The sequence below is a fragment of the Aethalodelphis obliquidens genome, unplaced genomic scaffold (genome assembly GCF_003676395.1).
Source record: "Aethalodelphis obliquidens isolate GAN/ISIS:26980383/991018 unplaced genomic scaffold, ASM367639v1 scaffold90, whole genome shotgun sequence".
NCBI lineage: Eukaryota > Metazoa > Chordata > Mammalia > Artiodactyla > Delphinidae > Aethalodelphis > Aethalodelphis obliquidens.
The window spans coordinates 2,097,037-2,114,042 of NW_020838034.1; the positions used below are offsets into that span (position 1 = coordinate 2,097,037).

A 17,006-nucleotide genomic window follows, 5' to 3' on the forward strand; every position below is an offset into this window, starting at 1 on the left:
TCAATAGTCAAGTGGATTAAAGTTTTACTGAGCTCTGCCCACCAGAGCAACAGTCAGCTCTACCCACCACCAGTCCCTCCCATCAAGCCTCTTAGATAGCCTCATCCATCAGAGGGCAGACAGCAGAAGCAAGAACTACAATCCTGCAGCCTGTGGAACAAAAACAACATTCACAGAAAGACAGACAAGATGAAAAGGCAGAGGGCTATGTACCAGATGAAGGAACAAGATAAAACCGCAGAAAAATAACTAAATGAATTGGGAGATAGGCAACCTTCCAGAAAAAGAATTCAGAATAATGATAGTGAAGATGATCCAGGACCTCGGAAAAAGAACGGAGGCAAAGATGGAGAAGATGCAAGAAATGTTTAACAAAGACCTAGAAGAATTAAAGAACAAACAAACAGAGATGAACGATACAGTAACTGAAATGAAAAATACACTAGAAGGAATCAATAGCAGAATAACAGAGGCTGAAGAACAGATAAGTGACCTGGAAGACAGAATGGTGGAATTCACTGCTGCGGAACAGAATAAAGAGAAAAGAATGAAAAGAAATGAAGACAGCCTAAGAGATCTCTGGGACAACATTAAATGCAACAACATTCGCATTATAGGGGTCCCAGAAGGAGAAGAGAGAGAGAAAGGACCCAAAAAAATATTTGAAGAGATTATAGTGGAAAACTTCCCTAACATGGGAAAGGAAATAGCCACCCAAGTCCAGGAAGTGCAGCGAGTCCCATACAGGATAAACCCAAGGAGAAACACACCGAGACACATAGTAATCAAATTGGCAAAAATTAAAGACAAAAAAAATTATTGAAAGCAGCAAGGGAAAAATGAAAAATAACATACAAGGGAACTCCCATAAGGTTAACAGCTGATTTCTCAGCAGAAACTCTACAAACCAGAAGGGAGTGGCATGATATACTTAAAGTGATGAAAGGGAAGAACCTACAACCAAGATTACTCTACCCGGCAAGGATCTCATTCAGATTCGACAGAGAAATCAAAAGCTTTACAGACAAGCAAAAGCTAAGAGAATTCAGCACCACCAAACCAGCTCTACAACAAATGCTAAAGCAACTTCTCTAAGTGGGAAACACAAGAGAAGAAAAGGACCTACAAAAACAAACCCAAAACAATTAAGAAAATGGGAATAGGAACATACATATCGATAATTACCTTAAACGTGAATGGATTAAATGCTCCAACCAAAAGACACAGGCTTGCTGAATGGATACAAAAACAAGACCCATATATATTCTGTCTACAAGAGACCCACTTCAGACCTAGGGACACATACAGACTGAAAGTGAGGGGATGGAAAAAGATATTCCATGCAAATGGAAATCAAAAGCTGGAGTAGCTATACTCATATCAGATAAAATAGACTTTAAAATAAAGAATGTTATAAGAGACAAGGAAGGCCACTACATAATGATCAAGGGATCAATCCAAGAAGAAGATATAACAATTACAAATATATATGCACCCAACATAGGAGCACCTCAATACATAAGGCAAGTGCTAACAGCTATAAAAGAGAAAATTGACAGTAACACAATAATAGTGGAGGACTTTAACACCTCACTTACACCAATGGACAGATCATCCAAAATGAAAATAAATAAGGAAACAGAAGCTTTAAATAACACAATAGACCACATAGATTTAACTGATATTTATAGGACATTCCATCCAAAACAGCAGATTACACTTTCTTCTCAAGTGCGCACGGAACATTCTCCAGGATAGATCACATCTTGGGTCACAAATCAAGCCTCAGTAAATTTAAGAAAATTGAAATCACATCAAGCATCTTTTCTGACCACAACACTATGAGATTAGAAATGAATTACAGGGAAAAATTGTAAAAAACACAAACACATGGAGGCTAAACAATACGTTACTAAATAACCAAGAGATCACTGAAGAAATCAAAGAGGAAATCAAAAAATGCCTACAGACAAATGACAATGAAAACACAAACATCCAAAACCTACGGGATGCAGCAAGAGCAGTTCTAAGAGGGAAGTTTATAGTTATACAAGCCTACCTCAAGAAACAAGAAAAATCTCAAGTAAACAATCTAACCTTACACCTAAAGGAGCTAGAGAAAGAAGAACAAACAAAACCCAAAGTGAGCAGAAGGAAAGAAATCATAAAGATCAGAGCAGAAATAAATGAAACAGAAACAAAGAAAACAACAGCAAAGATCAATAAAACTAAAAGGTGGTTCTTTGAGAAGATAAAAATCGATAAACCATTAGCCAGACTCATCAAGAAAAAGAGGGAGAGGACTCAAATCAATAAAATTAGAAATTAAAAAGGAGGAGTTATAACAGAAACTGCAGAAATACAAAGCATCCTAAGAGACTACTACAAGCAACTCTATGCCACTAAAATGGACAACCTGGAAGAAATGGACAAATTCTTAGAAAGGTATAACCTTCCAAGACAGAACCAGGAAGAAACAGAAAATATGAACAGACCAATCACAAGTAATGAAACAAACTGTGATTAAAAATCTTCTAACAGGGCTTCCCTGGTGGCACAGTGGTTGAGAGTCCGCCTGCAGATGCAAGGGACACGGGTTCGTGCCCTGGTCTGGGAAGATCCCACATGCTGCAGAGAGGCTGGGCCCGTGAGCCATGGCCACTGAGCCTGCGCGTCCGGAGCCTGTGCTCCACAACGGGAGAGGCCACAACAGTGAGAGGCCTGCGTACCGCAAAAAAAAAAAAAAAAAATCTTCCAACAAACAAAAGTCCAGGACCAGATGGTTTCACAGGTGAATTCTATCAAACATTTAGAGAAGAGCTAACACCCATCCTTCTCAAACTCTTCCAAAAGATTGCGGAGGAAGGAACACTCCCAAACTCATTCTACGAGGCCACCATTGCCCTGATACCAAAACCAGAAAAAGATACTACAAAAAAATAAAATTACAGACCAATATCACTGATGAATATAGATGCAAAAATCCTCAACAAAATACTAGCAAACAGAATCCAACAACACATTAAAAGGATCATACACCATGATCAAGTGGGATTTATCCCAGGGATGCACGGATTCTTCAATATATGCAAATCAATCAATGTGATACACCATACTAACAAAGAATAAAAACCATATGATCATCTCAATAGATGCAGAAAAAGCTTTCAACAAAATTCAACACCAATTTATGAAAAAAACTCTCCAGAAAGTGGGCAGAGAGGGAACCTACCTCAACGTAATAAAGGCCATATAAGACAAACCCATAGCAAACATCATTCTCAATGGTGAAAAACTGAAAGCATTTCCTCTAAGATCAAGAATGAGACAAGCATGTCCACCCTCACCACTATTATTCAACGTAGTTTTGGAAGTTCTAGCCACGGCAATCAGAGAACAAATAGAAATAAAAGGAATACAAATTGGAAAAGAAGAAGTAAAACTGTCACTGTTTGCAGATCACATGATACTATACATAGAGAATCCTAAACATGCCACCAGAAAACTATTAGAGCTAATCAATGAATCTGGTAAAGTTGCAGGATATAAAATTAATACACAGAAATCTCTTGCATTCCTATACACTAATGATGAAAAATCTGAAAGAGAAATTATGGAAGCACTCCCATTTACCACTGCAACAAAAAGAATAAAATACCTAGGAATAAACCTACCTAGGGAAACAAAAGACCTGTATGCAGAAAATTATAGGACATTGGTGAAAGAAATTAAAGATGATACCAACAGATGGAGAGATATACCATGTTCTGGGATTGGAAGGATCAATATTGTGAAAAAGACTATACTACCCAAAGCAATCTACAGATTCAGTGCAATCCCTATCAAATTACCAATGGCATTTTTTATGGAACTAGAACAAATCATCTTAAAATTTGTATGGAGACACAAAAGACCCCAAATAGCCAAAGCAGTCTTGAGGGAAAAAAACAGAGCTGGAGGAATCAGACTCCCTGACTTCAGACTATACTACAAAGCTACAGTAATCAAGACAATATGGTACTGGCACAAAAACAGAAACATAGATCAATGGAACAAGATAGAAAGCCCAGAGATAAACCCACGCACCTATGGTCAACTAATCTATGATAAAGGAGGCAAAGATAGACAATGGAGAAAAGACAGTCTCTTCAATAAGTGGTGCTGGGAAAACTGGACAGCTACATGTAAAAGAATGAAATTAGAACACTCCCTAACACCATACACAAAAATAAACTCAAAATGGATTCAAGACCTAAATGTAAGACCGGACACTATAAAACTCTTAGAGGAAAACATAGAAGAACATTCTTTGACATAAATCACCACAAGATCTTTTTTGATCCACCTCCTAGAGTAATGGAAATAAAAACAAAAATAAACAATTGGGACCTAATCAAACTTAAAAGCTTTTGCACGGCAAAGGAAATCATAAACAAGACGAAAAGACAACCTTCAGAATGAGAGAAAATATTCGCAAACGAATCAACGGACAAAGGATTAATCTCCAAAATATATTAACAACTCATGCAGCTCAGTATTAAAGAAACAGACAACCCAATCCAAAAATGGGCAGAAGACCTAAACAGACATTTCTCCAAAGAAGACATAAAGATGGCCAAGAAGCACATGAAAAGCTGCTCAACATCACTAATTATTAGAGAAATGCAAATCAAAACTACAATGAGGTATCACCTCATACCAGTTAGAATGGGCATCATCAGGAAATCTACAAACAACAAATGCTGGAGAGGGTGTGGAGAAAAGGGAACCTTCTTGCACTGTTGGTGGGAATGTAAACTGATACAGCCATTATGGAGAACAGTATGGAGGTTCCTTAAAAAACTAAAAATAGAACTACCATATGACCCAGCAATCCCACTACTGGGCATATACCCTGAGGAAACCAAAATTCAAAAAGAGTCATGTACCAAAATGTTCATTGCAGCTCTATTTACAATAGCCCGGAGATGGAAACAACCTAAGTGCCCGTCATCGGATGAATGGATAAAGAAGATGTGGCACATATATACAATGGAATATTACTCAGCCATAAAAAGAAACGAAATAGAGCTATTTGTAATGAGGTGGATAGACCTAGAGTCTGTCATACAGAGTGAAGTAAGTCAGAAAGAAAAAGACAAATACCGTATGCTAACACATATATATGGAATTTAAGAAAAAAATGTCATGAAGAACCTAGGGGTAAAGCAGGAATAAAGACGCAGACCTCTTAGAGAATGGACTTGAGGTTATGGGGAGGGGGAAGGGTGAGCTGTGACAGGGCGAGAAAGAGTCATGGGCATATACACACTAACAAACGCAGTAAGGTAGATAGCTAGTGGGAAGCAGCCGCATGGCACAGGGATATTGGCTCGGTGCTTTGTGACAGCCTGGAGGGGTGGGATGGGGAGGGTGGGAGGGAGGGAGACGCAACAGGGAAGACATATGGGAACATATGTTTATGTATGACTGATTCACTTTGTTATAAAGCAGAAACTAACACACCATTGTAAAGCAATTATACCCCAATAAAGATGTTAAAAAAAAAAAAAAAAAACTAAAAATAGAATTACCATATGATCCAGCAATCCCACTACTGGGCATACACCCAGAGAAAACCATAATTCAAAAAGACACATGCACCCCAATGTTCATTGCAGGGCTATTTACAATAGCCAGGTCATGGAAGCAACCTAAATGCCCATCGACAGACGAATGGATAAAGAAGTTGTGGTACATATATACAATGGCATGTTACTCAGCCGTAAAAAGGAACGAAATTGAGTCATTTGTTGAGACGTGGATGGATCTAGAGACTGTCTATACAGAGTGAAGTAAGTCAGAAAGAGAAAAACAAATATCGTATATTAACATATGTATGTGAAACCTAGAAAAATGGTACAGATGAACCAGTTTGCAGGGCAGAAGTTGAGACACAGATGTAGAGAACAAACGTATGGACACCAAGTGGGGAAAACTGCAGTTGGGTGGGGATGGTGGTGTGCTGAATTGGGCAATTGGGATTGACATGTATACACTGATGTGTATAAAATTGATGACTAATAAGAACCTGCAGTATAAAAAAACAAACAAAAAAAAACAACTAATACTAAACTTTCTTTGGGTTATTTGTATGGAAATACATTAATATAAATGTTTCAGACATTACATGAAATTTCTAAGAATCTTATATGTTCTGGTATAATGTTGTAAGTCATAACTCTAGTTATTACTTTAAAATGTATACCTCCGAAATAACTAAATTTCCTTGTCAACTGCATTATTATGAACTTTCATCAAATCTTTAACCGTGGTCATTTTTAAGTCTTTTGTCATTTACAGACAGTTCTGGGTGTACTCTGATGCTTTCACAAAAATATTCCTATAAAAGCGTTTCATCTTCAAAGAATTCATGGAAAAGACTGACAAGTACAGGTTTCTGGTAACTCACGATACTGCTGAACTGAATAAGCATTTTCAGAACTCTAATGAAAAACTGATGAATTCATAAAAGTGCTAACAAAAGATCAAGGTAAAAAAAAACTGATTGCATGGGACTGAGTGAACTGATGAGGATAATTACAATTTTCGTGACTTTCTGTTTGAATAAAAAAAAAAAAAGATAAATCCCACAAGGACTCAGAGGCAAAAAATATACAAATCAATTTTCACTGCAAAGTAAAGGAGCTGTTACAGTGGAGGTTTACTGGACTGAATGTCAATATTATGACATCGTATGAGTGTGTTTTGTGTTTGGTAATTGCCATCATTGTTGCTTTTGTTGCAGTCATCCATTTACAATGCTTGGTGTCAGTTTATCTCTTGTAAAAATAAAATACAGTGTGTGTGTGTGAGTTGTGAAAAAAAAATAGTATGGATAACGGAGCAAGAAGATCAATCCTGATTGAGGAGGATCTCCCTGAGAAATTACAGTTGACCATTGAACAACATGGAATTGAACTGTATGGGTCCACTTATATGCAGATTTTTTCAGTAAATATAGTGGAACAATTTGGGGGGGGATGTGCAACAATTTGAAAAAACCCGCAGACAAACCACAGAGCCTAGAAATACCAATAAATTTAAGGAAAAGTTAGGTATGTCATGAATGCATAAATTATATGTAGATACTAGTCTATTTTATCACTTACTACCATAAAATGTACACAAATCTACTCTAAAAAGTTAAAATTTATCAAAACTTACACACACACTTACAGACCATACATGGCACCATTCACAGTTGAGAGAAACCCAAACATAAAGATGCAGTATGAAATCATAACTGCATAAAATTAACTGTGGCATATACTGTACTTCTGTAATAATTTCATAGCCACCTCCTGTTGCTAGCTCAGGTGTTGCAAGTATCTGCTTAAAACATCTCCTGAGCAGTTTGTCTCTCCAGCAAATTGCGTACTGTAGGAAAAACTGATCTCTTGTGGTTCTTGAGTATTTTTCATCAAGTTTAGTACAATACCATAGGCCTTGAATAACACCATGGGACCCATGCGAAGTGCCACTAGTGGTGCTGGAAGTGCTCCCAAGAAGCAAAGTCATGACATTACAAGAAGACGCTGAATTGCTTGATATGTACCAGAGATTGCGGTCTGTAGCTGTGATTTCCCACCATTTCAAGATAAATGAATCCAGTGTAAGGACCATTGTAAAAAATGAAAAGGAAATTCATGAAGCCATAGCTGTCGCTATGCTGGCAGGTGCAAAAACCTTGTGCTTTTTGTGAAATACCTTTTTATCTCATATTGAAAATGCAGTTTTTATGTGGGTGCAGGATTGCTATAAGAAAGGCATACCTATAGACTCTAATATGATTTGAGAAAAAGCAAAGTCATTATATGACAACTTAAACCAAAAGGAAGATGAAGGATCTAAGTCTGGAGAATTTAATGCCAGTAAAGGATGGTTTGATAATTTTAGAAAGAGGTTTGGCTTAAAAACTGTCAAGATAACAGGAGAAGCAGCCTCTGCTGATGCAGAGGCAGCAGACAAGTTCCCAGACTGAGGAGAAAGGATATCTGCCTGAACAGGTTTTTAGTGCAGATGAAAGTGCCCTATTCTGGAGGGGAAAAAATTTTTAAAAATAAAGCCTCAAAAGACATTAGTAAGGAAGAGAAGCAAGCACCAGGATTTAAGGCAGGAAGGGAGAGGCTAAGTCTACTGTTTTGTGAAAATGCAGTCGCATTTACCACCAGGACTGCCCTTATCTATAAAGCTGCTCACCTTGATGGGAAAAGATAAACACAAGCTACCAGTCTTTGGATATACAAAAAGAAGGGCCTTTCTATGGATTGGTTCCATCGATGCTTTGTCCCTGAAGTCAGGAAATACCTTGCCTTTTAAAGTTCTTTTGAAATTGCACAATGCCCCTGGGTACCCAGAACCCCATGAATTCAACACTGAAGGCGTCTAAGTGGTCTACTCCCCTCCAAACATGTCTCTAATTCAGCCTCTAGATCGGGGTTCGTAAGGACCTTTAAGGCTCATTACACACAATATTCTATGGAAAGGATTATCCACACTGAGAGACCCCAATGGAGAGAACATCACGTAAGTCTGGAGGAAGGATCACACCACTGAAGATGCCATCATTGTTAAAGAAAAAGCCATGAAAGCCATCAAACCTGAAACAATAAATTCCTGCTGGAGAAAAATGTGTTCAGATGTCCTGCATGACTTCACAAGATTTACGACAGAGCCAATCAAGGAAATCATGAAACAGACTGTGAATACGGCCAAAAAAAGATGGGGGTGAAGGGTTTCAAGTTCTGAATCTTGGAGAAATTCAAGAGCTAACAGACACTGCACCAGAGGAATTAAAAAAAGATGACGTGATGAAGATGAGTGCTTCCAAAACAGTGCCAGACGATGAGGAAGAAGATGTAGAAGAAGCTGTGTCAGAAAACAAACTGACATTAGACAATCAGGCAGCAGGGTTCCGATTATTTAAGACTGCTTTTGACTTCTTTTACAAGGACACTTCTATGATATGGACTCTGAAACCAAAGCACATGGTGGGAGAGGGACTGGTACCATACAGAAACATTTTTAGAGAAATGAAAAAGCAAAAAAGTCACACAGAAATTACAATGTATTTCCATAAAGTTACTGTCTCTGCCTCCCCCTCCTCCTCCACCACCTCTCCTGCCTCTGCCACCCCGAGACAGCAAGACCAACCCCTCCTCCTCTTCTTCCTCCTCAGCCTACTCAATGTGAAGACAAGGAGGATGAAGGCCTTTATGATGACCCACTGCGACTTAATGAATAGTAAATAATCATCATGCCTACAGTTAATAAACTTATCTGTTGTGTATGTGTATATACCTTTGTGTAAAAATCTAATAACTGTATGGCAAGAATTGTATGAGATGTTTTTGTGTCATCATCATCATCATCGCTTAAGTATTCATCATGTAGAACATCATGTACAAGACTTGAAATGGATAGCCTATCCTTACATAGGCATAAAGTGACTGATATTTAATATAAAATTAATAATCAATAAAATTAATAATGTTAGTTTTATTAATGATTTATAACTGTGCTTTCAAAGAATTACATTACCAACTGTGTATCAGCCTATTATCACATTTTTAAAAAATGTAACAATGTTTCCAATCCTGTACATGAATATGACTGTAATACTGTATGCCATAAAAATTTTGTAACAATTTAGTAGTGTACTGCTGAATGGCTACAAAATTTTGTAACCATTCAGGCCAGCGTACTAAGAAGCGATCTGTGAAGGAATCATATCAATTACACTAGACTACCATCAAGCCATCATACTGCTGCTTCTTCATTATCAATGCATGAATCCTTATACCAGTAAATAAATGTTCCTTTTTCACTTTTCATTGTCTAGTGTTTGTAACATATATATCTACAGTGTTTTGTATCATATAAAACAATATTAATATAGATACTGACAGATGATTCAGCTTGTAAACAGATAACATAAACTTACAGTATCGATAAATACGGTACTGTAAATGTATTTTCTCTTCCTCATTATGACTTTCTTAATAATATTTTCTTTTCTCTAGCTTACTTTACTTTAAGAACACAGTATACAAAACACATTATATATAAAATACATGTTAATAACTATTTATTTTATTGGTAAGCCTTCAACAGTAGGCTACTAGTAGTTAAGTTTTCGGGGAGTCAAAACTTCTAGTCGGATTTTCAACTACACTGGGGTTGGGCACCCCTACCCTCTGAGTTGCTCAAGGTCAACTGTATCTATAAACTGAAGAAAGTAACAGACAAACAAGAAGGGAAGGCAAGTGTATACCAGGATGAGAGCTGAATTGAAATGCAATCTCCTACTTTCCTGCTTCAAGCAGAAAATGTTTCATGACCAGCACATGACACTGTGGACCATTCGCTCCTTCTTGAAAGACTCTTCCCTTGGTTTCTGAGACACAAGGCTTTGTTGTTTTTTCTCATACCTTCCTAGACCCTCCTTCACAATTTTCTCAAAACCTAAATCCTCAAGCCTTTTCTTTCTACACTTTCTCTCTGATTCCTGGTGCTTTCCTTTCAATGCAACCTTAACTGTCATAACATACCAAAATAAATGGAAGATCTTCATAAAGGAAATGGCATTCTAATCTTAAGAACAACATGAAAGATGAAATAAAGCAACAAAACAGAACATAAGTCCTAAAGGATTGTGTTTACATAATTCTCTTTGCACAAAGATTTGCATTATTTAGGTACATAGTAAACACTTTTGGATACTTATAAAACTTTCTTCATAACCTCGTCAAGAGCCAATGTCTTACCTTCACCATGTTGTGTATACTATTCCAGTACAGGGTCATGCACACCCTCAATAAAAATCAACAGTTCCTGAAATATGTTTTCCATCATTGGCAAACTAGCAATGAAATAATTTTAAACAAATGACTCAAGCCAAGTTATTTAATGGTTTTCCATGCCTCCAATCTTGCTCTCTTTACCCACCAAATCAATACATTAAACTGGCATTAAATCAAAGTGATATTTCTAAAATCCAAATCAGTTCCTATTTATTTCCTGCTTTGAGCTCTCTGAGCTCTCCTTTTTGACAGATCAAAAATCAGATCTAAGGTTCTCCATGAACTGAACACTGCTTAACTCTTCTATCACCACTCACTCATACAACTTAACCAAACTACTTACTATTTTCCAAACACATGTATTGTTTCATAATTCCATGGTTTGCAGAATTCTTCTATTTGCAATATCCCTCTCTGCCCCCATTCACCAAAAATTTCTTATTGCTCCTTCAAAACTAAAATAAAACATCCCATTTTGTGAATCCTTCCCTAACCCATACCATACATTAGGACAGTATAACCCTCTTTTAGGCCACTAGTGTATACACAAAATATTATTATAGCACCTATCACTTGGTACTACACCTGTTTCTGTTTGTATCCCCCTACTAAGCTGACATCCTCCAGGCAGAAGCCATGTCTTATTCATTTTGGTACAATCGCTGCCAAATACTCAATACGTGACTGTGGGATGTATAAATGAGTAACTGATAGGCTTCCTGAATATATATGTAAATTTAAAGAATTATAGAAATAAATGGGAAGAGGAAGCTTAAATGTCTTGAGTGGGCTACAAACTTCAACCTCAGAAATCTGCAAAGTAAACAAAGGTAGATGTGGAGAAGTCAAGACCAGGACTCATAATAAACACAGACTCACTGGTGATTCTTACTGCCCGGTCAGTGCGGAAATCCTCTGTGTCTGGTTCATCCAGGTCTTCCAGGAAATTATATTCTGGATCGTCATCGTCATCTGCCTCATCTAGGAAAAAAAATGTTTTAGACACTTATTGCCAACTCTGAACTCATATCTCTAATGAAAATTTAAGATGTTCAGCACCATAAGAATCTACTCCAATAAAGCACATTTATTCTGAAGTTTTTATTTTATTTTTTACTTATTTTTTGGCTGTGCCACACGGCTTGCAGGATCTTAGTTCCCTAACCAGGAATTAAACCCAAGCCCTCAGCAGTGAAAGTGCAGAGTCCTAACCGCAAGTGAATTCCCTATTCTGAAGTTTTTAAACAACTTATTCTTTCTTTCCTCAGCGTCTGTGCACAGATCATTTCCCACGGCGGACTCATCTCACCTATTCTCCCCAATTAGCCAAGTTCCTTCCTTCCTTCCTTTAAACAAAACTTAAATTTCTCAAAATGCAGCAAAAGCCTGAAAACTGAACATATAATTTATCTCAGTAAACCCACTTAGAGTAGTGCATCTCATTAAAGTATTTTTATAAAACTCTTTATACAAAGGCATTGATAGTGAAAAAAGAAATGACCCTAATTCCCAATAATTAGGGAATGACTATAATTATGATGCCTTAGTATAAAATAGTATATACATATAGAATATAAACATTCTATACATGTTCAACAAATTCATGACAAAAGTATAACACAATACACACATAATACTCATAAGCATAAAAATATTATATCCCTATAACTCAGAAATAACTAAAAATATACAAAAATAACAAACATTTGTAATGGCAGAGCATAGAAGTATGGGTATTTTTCTCCCTCGCAATTTTCTCTAATGTTGATGCTATGATGTCTTTTAGATTCCTAACTAAAAATCCTGAAGGAATCAATCAATTATGGATTGTTTTATATATATTTTTTTAAAATAAATTTATTTATTTATTTTTGGCTGCACTGGTTCTTTGTTGCTCTGCGGGCTTTCTCTAGTTGCAGTGAGCGGGGATTACTCTTAGTTGTGGTACGTGGTCTTCTCATTGTGGTGGCTTCTCTTTGTTGTGGAGCACGGGCTCTAGGTGCGTGGGTTTCAGTAGATGTGGCTCGTGGGCTCTAGAGCACAGGGTCAGTAGTTGTGGTGCACGGGCTTAGCTGCTCTGCGGCATGTGGGATCTTCCCGGACCAGGGCTCGAACCCGTGTACCCTACATTGGCAGGCAGATTCTTAACCACTGTGCCACGAGGGAAGCCCCTGGATTGTTATGTTATATTAAGGCAAAATTTTTCCTGGGACTTTAGATCAGCATCGTCTAACAGAATTTTCTGCAAGGTCGGAAATGTTCTACATATGCATTGTACGACAACGGTAGCCACTAGCCACATGAAGCAACTGAGAACTTGAAATGTGGCTAGTGCAACTGAGGAAGTGAATTAAAACAGAAAGCAAAAACAAAGTCTAGAAAATGAGAATAACTAATTCCTTACCACTATGTAGCCATTACACAGGAGAGGGAGATCTCTATGTATTACAATAGAAAGATGTCTAAATTATATTAAGGGAACGAAGCAAGTTGCAGATGCAGGACAATATGTATAGTATGATTTCTTTCTTCGAAAAAAAAATAAATATGTGCTTGATTAAACACAGAAAATATCTAGAGAGAATTAACAAAGACTGAAGAATAGAACTCTTTCTTTTCTTAATTTTTCATAATAAATATTTTTTATTAAAAATAAAAATATAGGACTTCCGGGAAGATGGCAGAAGAGTAAGACGCGGAGATCACCTTCCTCTCCACAGATACACCAGAAATACATCTACGCGTGGAACAACTCCTACAGAACACCTACTGAACGCTGGCAGAAGACCTCAGACCTCCCAAAAGGCAAGGGACCCCCCACGTACCTGGTTAGGGCAAAAGAAAAAACTAAACAGAGACAAAAGGATAGGGACGGGTCCTGCACCAGCGGGAGAGAGCTGTGAAGGAGGAAAAGTGTCCACACACTAGGAAGCCCCTTCGCGGGTGGAGACTTCGGGAGGCGGAGTGGGGGAGCTTGGGAGCCGCGGAGGAGAGCACAGCAACAGGGGTGCGGAGGGCAAAGCGGACAGATTCCAGCGCAGAGGATCGGGCCGACCGGCACTCACCAGCCGAGAGGCTTGTCTGCTCGCCCGCCGGGGCGGGCGGGACTGGGAGCTGAGGCTCCGGCTTTTGTCGGAGCGCCGGGAGAGGACTGAGGTTGGCGGCGTGAACACAGCCTGCAGGGCGTTGGTGCGCCGCGGCTGGCCGGGAGAGAGTCCGGGGAAAAATCTCACCTGCCGAAGAGGCAAGAGACTTTTACGTCCCTCTTTGTTTCCTGGTGCACGAGGAGAGGGGATTAAGAACGCTGCTTGAGAGAGCTCCAGGGACGGGCGCGAGCCGCAGCTAAGAGTGCGGAGCCCAGAGACGGACATGGGACGCTAAGGCCGCTGCTGCCGCCGCCAGGAGGACTGTGTGCGAACACAGGTCACTAGCCACACGCCCTTCTGGGGAGCCTGTGCAGCCCGCCACTGCCAGGGTCCCGGGATCCAGGGACGGCTCCCCGGGAGAGCGCACGGCGCGCCTCAGGCTGCAGCGTCACGCCGGCCTCTGCCGCCGCAGGCCCGCGCCGCACTCCGTGACCCTCCCTACCCCCCGGCCTGGGTGAGCCAGAGCCTCCGAATCAGCGGCTCCTTTAACCTCGTCCTGTATGAGCAAAGAACAGACGCCCTCCGGCGACCTACACGCACAGGCGGGGCCAAATCCAAAGCTGAGCCCTTGGGAACTGTCAAAACAAAGAAGAGAAAGGGAAATCTCTCCCAGCAGCCTCAGAAGCAGCGGATTAAAGCTCCACAATCAACTTGATATACCCTGCATCTGTGGAATACCTGAATAGACAAGGAATCATCCCAAATTAAGGAGCCCTGTGGATGAAAGGCTCTTGGTGCTGCAGCCAGGACTCAGTGATGTGCCTCTGAGGTGGGAGAGCCAACTTCAGGACACTGGTCCACAAGAGGCCTCCCAGCTGCACATAATATCAAACAGCAAAAATCCCCGAGAGATCTCCATCTCAACGCCAGCACCCAGCTTCACTCAACGACCAGCAAGCTACAGTGCTGGACATCCTATGCCAAACAACTAGCAAGACAGGAACACAACCCCACCCATTAGCAGAGAGGCTGCCCAAAATCATAGTAAGTCTACAGACACCCCAAAACACACCACCAGACGTGGACCTGCCCACCAGAAAGACAAGATCCAGCCTCATACACCAGAACACAGGCACTAGTACCCTCCACCAGGAAGCCTACACAACCCACTGAACCAACCTTAGCCACTGGGGACAGACACAAAAAACAACAGGAACTACGAACCTTCAGCCTGCAAAAAAGGAGACCCCAAACACAGTAAGATAAGCAAAATGAAAAGACAGAAAAACACACAGCAGATGAAGGAGCAAGATAAAAACCCACCAGACCTAACAAATGAAGAGGAAATAGGCAGTCTACCTGAAAAAGAATTCAGAATAATGATAGTAAGGTTGATCCGAAATCTTGGAGATAGAATGGACAATAGAATGGACAAATTGCAAGAATCAGTTAACAAGGACCTAGAAGAACTAAAGATGAAGCAAGCAACGATGAACAACACAATAAATGAAATTAAAAGTACTCTAGATGGGATCAATAGCAGAATAACTGAGGCAGAAGAACGGATAAGTGACCTGGAAGATAAAATAGTGGAAATAACTACTGCAGAGCAGAATAAAGAAAAAAGAATGAAAAGAACTGAGGACAGTCTCAGAGACCTCTGGGACAACATTAAACGCACCAACATTCGAATTATAGGGGTTCCAGAAGAAGAAGAGAAAAAGAAAGGGACTGAGAAAATATTTGAAGAGATTATAGTTGAAAACTTCCCTAATATGGGAAAAGAAATCATTAATCAAGTCCAGGAAGCACAGAGAGTCCCATACAGGATAAATCCAAGGAGAAATACGCCAAGACACATATTAATCAAATTGTCAAAAATTAAATACAAAGAAAACATATTAAAAGCAGCAAGGGAAAAACAACAAATAACACACAAGGGAATCCCCATAAGGTTAACAGCTGATCTTTCAGCAGAAACTCTGCAAGCCAGAAGGGAGTGGCAGGACATATTTAAAGTGTTGAAGGAGAAAAACCTGCAACCAAGATTACTCTACCCAGCAAGGATCTCATTCAGATTTGATGGAGAAATTAAAACCTTTACAGACAAGCAAAAGCTGAGAGAGTTCAGCACCACCAAACCAGCTCTACAACAACTGCTAAAGGAACTTCTCTAGGCAAGAAACACAAAAGAAGGAAAGGACCTACAATAATGAACCCAAAACAATTAAGAAAATGGGAATAGGAACACACATATCGATAATTACCTTAAATGTAAATGGACTAAATGCTCCCACCAAAAGACACAGATTGGCTGAATGGATACAAAAACAAGACCCATATATTTGCTGTCTACAAGAGACCCACTTCAGACCTAGAGACACATACAGACTGAAAGTAAGGGGATGGAAAAAGGTATTTCATGCAAATGGAAACCAAAAGAAAGCTGGAGTAGCAATTCTCATATCAGACAAAATAGACTTTAAAACAAAGACTATTAGAAGAGACAAAGAAGGACACTACATAATGATCAAGGGATTGATCCAAGAGGAAGATATAACAATTGTAAATATTTATGCACCCAACATAGGTGCACCTCAATACATAAGGCAAATACTGACAACCATAAAAGGGGAAATCGACAGTAACACATTCATAGTAGGGGACTTTAACACCCCACTTTCACCAATGGACAGATCATCCAAAATGAAAATAAATAAGGAAACACAAGCTTTAAATGATACATTAAACGAGATGGAGTTAATTGATATTTATAGGACATTCCATCCAAAAACAACAGAATACACATTTTTCTCAAGTGCTCATGGAACATTCTCCAGGATAGATCATATCTTGGGTCACAAATCAAGCCTTGGTAAATTTAAGAAAATTGAAATTGTATCAAGTATCTTTTCTGACCACAACGCCATGAGACTAGATATCAATTACAGGAAAAGATCTGTAAAAAATACAAACACATGGAGGCTAAACAATACACTACTTAATAATGAAGTAATCACTGAAGAAATCAAAGAGGAAATCAAAAAATACCTAGAAACAAATGACAATGGAGACA

General features: G+C 39.1%; 1 protein-coding gene across 11 annotated transcripts in view; it reads right to left on the bottom strand.

Moving 5' to 3' along the window:
* Positions 1–17,006, bottom strand: part of GON4L (gon-4 like) — a 94,612-nt gene that overhangs the window by 35,187 nt on the left and 42,419 nt on the right. For all 11 annotated transcript variants that reach the window (XR_003430418.1, XR_003430419.1, XM_027095185.1 and 8 more), the window contains one exon: positions 11,724–11,825. Coding sequence is in view for 9 of the 11 variants with exons in the window: in XM_027095185.1 (XP_026950986.1) it covers positions 11,724–11,825 (102 nt within the window). In the remaining 2 variants the exon portion in view is untranslated. The remainder of the gene's footprint in view (positions 1–11,723; positions 11,826–17,006) is intronic.